This window comes from Otolemur garnettii, unplaced genomic scaffold (genome assembly GCF_000181295.1).
Source record: "Otolemur garnettii isolate 467f Iridium unplaced genomic scaffold, OtoGar3 scaffold00019, whole genome shotgun sequence".
Lineage (NCBI taxonomy): Eukaryota > Metazoa > Chordata > Mammalia > Primates > Galagidae > Otolemur > Otolemur garnettii.
The window spans coordinates 12,896,493-12,900,213 of NW_003852414.1; the positions used below are offsets into that span (position 1 = coordinate 12,896,493).

Genomic DNA, 3,721 nt, shown 5'->3' on the forward strand with positions numbered 1-3,721 from the left:
GCCGCCCCCGGGAACCGCCACAATGAATCCCCAGTGCGCCCGCTGCGGAAAAGTCGTGTATCCCACAGAGAAAGTCAACTGTCTGGATAAGGTGAGCGCGGGGGCGCCGGGCCAGCCCCGACCTGCCGGCCGCCGGGCTGCACCTGCTCCGAGAAGTTTTGGCACCTGGGCTGGAAGGAGAGGAGGGGGTCTGGGTGCTCGGGCGTCTTGACACAGGGGAGGGAGCGCGAGCGAAGACGCCCGCAGTGGGGTCAGAGACCTCGTTGGGCGACCGCGGTGTTGGAATCGGCAACGGCTTTTGTCGGGGTGCGGGGCTGCGCGGCTCCCGCGGAGCCGCTGCGGAGGGCGCGCGGCAGAGCCACCACAGGGCTCTGGGGGACCAGGCTGTGTACCTAGGGGGCACTTTGACGGGCCGCACCCGCTCCCACCTCCACTCGCGTCCTGCACCCACAGCCCCCAGATCCGCCCGCTTCCCCACTTCTCCCCAGCGCCTCCGGTGACCGAGAGGAGGGGGAGAGGCACATAGTAATTAATATGTCGTGGGGCGGCCGCTGCCGCATTGCTAAGAATAATCCCCGCCGGAGAGCCCGGGTTCAGCGCAGCGGGCCAGACCCAGGGTGCCTAATCCATCCGGTCCCTCCGGCCAGACCTGCCCTGCCCTGGCGTGGATGGAGATGAACCGCCTGGGAGAGAGATCCGGGCTCGATCCCGGTCCCGAGCGACTGACAATTGAAACCAGCTGGTGGCCTCGGGGTGAAATTTGCGTTTGACAATACAAATGCTCCATTAGAGCAAGTTGTCATCTCGACAGGCATCCCGGACGGAGTCGGAGTCCGTGCAGTTGAGGGGAAGCTGGACAGGGGTGGGGAGCCAAGGAGACACTTACACAGCTTTCCTCCAGACCCCCGACCCCCGCAGGTTGCCTGACTTCTGGTGAACCCATCAGTTTACCGAGATCTTACAAACCAACGCGTAGGAGCTTTGAACTGGACACCCTTGGTTTACAAAGCCACTCCATGGGCCCCCTTTCTCCATTAGCTGAGCTCAGAATTCCTTTCTCTCTGCTCACAGAAGTGCTATATGGACAGAGCCTTGGTCGTTCCTTTATAGTGAGTCTGTTTGTCGTAGTGAGAATTAATTTAAAACTCAATTTTAATAGCTGCCTGCTTTATTTGCTTAACTGGAAGTAGGTAAACACATCGACCATTTCCTGCAGTCTTTTCGTTGTAGTGTTTTCAAACACTTGGACTGAGATGAACTAAAAAGCCTTCCTTTTGTACCTGTCTTGGCAAGGACTGGCATTGTAGTGAAATTTTAAATATTTTATTTTATTTTTTTCAGTATTGGCATAAAGGATGTTTCCACTGTGAGGTCTGCAAGATGGCTCTCAACATGAGTAACTACAAAGGTTATGAAAAGAAGCCCTATTGTAATGCGTGAGTATTGTCAACATGCTTTGCCAGGTGTGGCTCTCAGCCTCAGAGCATGGGAGCCAGAAGATCTGCCTGTTCTCAAGAATTGACTCACTGTGTCACCCAGGTGTGCCAGTGGCCAATTACCTGTTTATGCCACAGACTCTGAGGCCATGTACTTTGTGGAAGGTCACTGTGTTCATGTCTTTCTAACATGTAGGGTGATTTGTGTTTGCAGCTGGGTTCGTTTTTGAGGTTCGTGGCGTTGCAGAGGTAGGGACATTTTTTAGCAGCTGCAGAAGGTACCCACTGAGAATGTGTGGGCTCTGAAGTGCATGTCAGGTAGATTTCCATTTTAAATCCTATGTCAATTTCCATTTTAATCATAGGATGTTGCTATCATGCAATGTTACATCTGAAGCTAGTTGCTAGGGAAAAGAGTCTTGCTCACTTGGTCTTAGCTGTGACCACTGCAGAGATCCTGGGGCCTAAACAGGGAACTAAAGAAGGGAGACTCGGGGTGGGTTATCGGCTGGTTGGTTAGTGGCAGGTCTTTTTTTGTAGACCTACTGCGGCAGTCTGGGTACTTCTGGCTGGTTAGTACTATAGTAGGTGGGGATTGAAGAAGGTGAGCTTTCTTTGGAAGGCTTTTTTGTAGGCAGGCTTCTTGCCTATAATGCCAATTAGCGGGCATGTATATAGTGCTCATCATGTGCCACACCCTGTTCTAAGTACTTTATCCATACTGACTCTTTCAGTTTTAACAATGACCCTGCAACTTAGGGAGCACTAATATTACCCTAGTTTGATAAAGATACGGAGGCATTGAGCCCCAGCCACTTGTGGTTCAACATTGGGCTGGTACTTCCAGCTGTCTGCCTTGCTGCCCTGGGGCCTATATTTCTCTACTCCTTTAAGCATTTTCCCACCCCAGACTGCTGTGACCCTGGGAGCTCTCTGTCCTGGATTTGAGCTGCCTTCTTTCCAGCTCCCTAGTGGGGCTGGCCTGGTCCAGGGGCAACAAAAGGACCTCTGAAGTCCTCTGGCCTTTTGCCTGGAAATATTGCTAGAAATTCACTCACCTCAGTTTTTTTGAAGTAGGTTCATTCAGTTGCCCTGGCGATGGAGGGCCAGGGGTTAATTCATGCCTCATCACATCCTAGGAGTATAGTATCGCATAGACAGTAAATTTCTGATAGACAAATGTCAATATGCTCGTACCTCTCTGGTCACAAAATTCATTTGGTGAAGATGTTTTAAAATTTGTGTTTCCGTTAGGTCCTAGCTAAATGCTTATAGGTTGATCAGAAGCTTTTCAAGAAATCAGTAAATAAGGGCACTGAACAGACTTCCTTGGATAAGGGAAGTCTACAGATCCTTCCCCAAAGTTAATGATGTTCCAACCTTCCTAGGACCATGCCTCTTATTGGGACAACGTAAAGTAAAAGTGAGGTTTCAGTATCATGCTTTTTTGCTTCCCTTCCAGAAAGCTATAAAAGACTGTTTAAGATCAAAGGCAGGCAGCCCCAAGGAGAAGGAAGGGCCCCCTACAACCCATAAACGGGGTAATTGTTCTTTGGTTAGAGGAAAGTGAACCATTCTTCCTGTTTCAGTAGGCAGGCTTTATGAGCCACATCAGAATTCAGGATTCTTTACCACTGCAGGGCCTGGAGTTTAATGCCTTTGGGTGCTCCTGTAGGTCTGGAGGGTTTGGGAGGGAAAGAGAGAAGAGAGGGAAAGAAAAGGAGGAGAGAATGACAGTTGTAACAGTAACAGATAGGTAAAGAACAGAATGAGAGAGAGAGAGAGAGAGAAACAAAACCTACAAGGACAGAAAAAGGTGTAACTTGCGGTGGCTTTGTTGATTATGTTGGGCCACTTAAAACATTTGTGTCAACAACTGAATGAACCTACTTTGAAAACTCTGAGGTGGGTGAGTTTCTAGCTTAGTTTAAGTTCAACCTAACTGAAAAAGAATATGAAATTCTGCAGTGAGTCCTGGGTGAGTCAGGAAGAGCTGGTCTGCACCCCTAGTTACTCGTGAACTAGTGCCTAGCTATGCTGAGGGGAATCTCTGGATGACCACCCAAGGGACTGTAACAAACTGACCAGCAGACAGAGGTGGTTAATGTGAGGAACTTCCATTGAGTACACATGGCGCACATCTGGTCTGTGAAAATTAGGTCAACTTAAGGACGTGGTCAATGTAGGGAGGTGGCCAACTAGGGTGGGTTTCTACTATATTTATAAATAGGAACTAGCTGCTGTCTTGTTTTTTAGGTATGAGTCTTATTTTTTTTTTTTTTTTT

The 3,721-nt window shown here is 49.4% G+C and overlaps 1 protein-coding gene across 1 annotated transcript in view; it reads left to right on the forward strand.

Annotated features, from left to right (window-relative positions):
* The first annotated feature begins 6 nt into the window (after nucleotides 1-6).
* Nucleotides 7-3,721, forward strand: part of NEBL (nebulette) — a 357,606-nt gene continuing 353,891 nt past the window's right edge. The window contains exons 1-2 of the mRNA XM_012803295.1: nucleotides 7-91; nucleotides 1,342-1,436. Of these exons, the coding sequence (XP_012658749.1) occupies nucleotides 23-91; nucleotides 1,342-1,436 (164 nt within the window). The 5' untranslated portion in view covers nucleotides 7-22. The remainder of the gene's footprint in view (nucleotides 92-1,341; nucleotides 1,437-3,721) is intronic.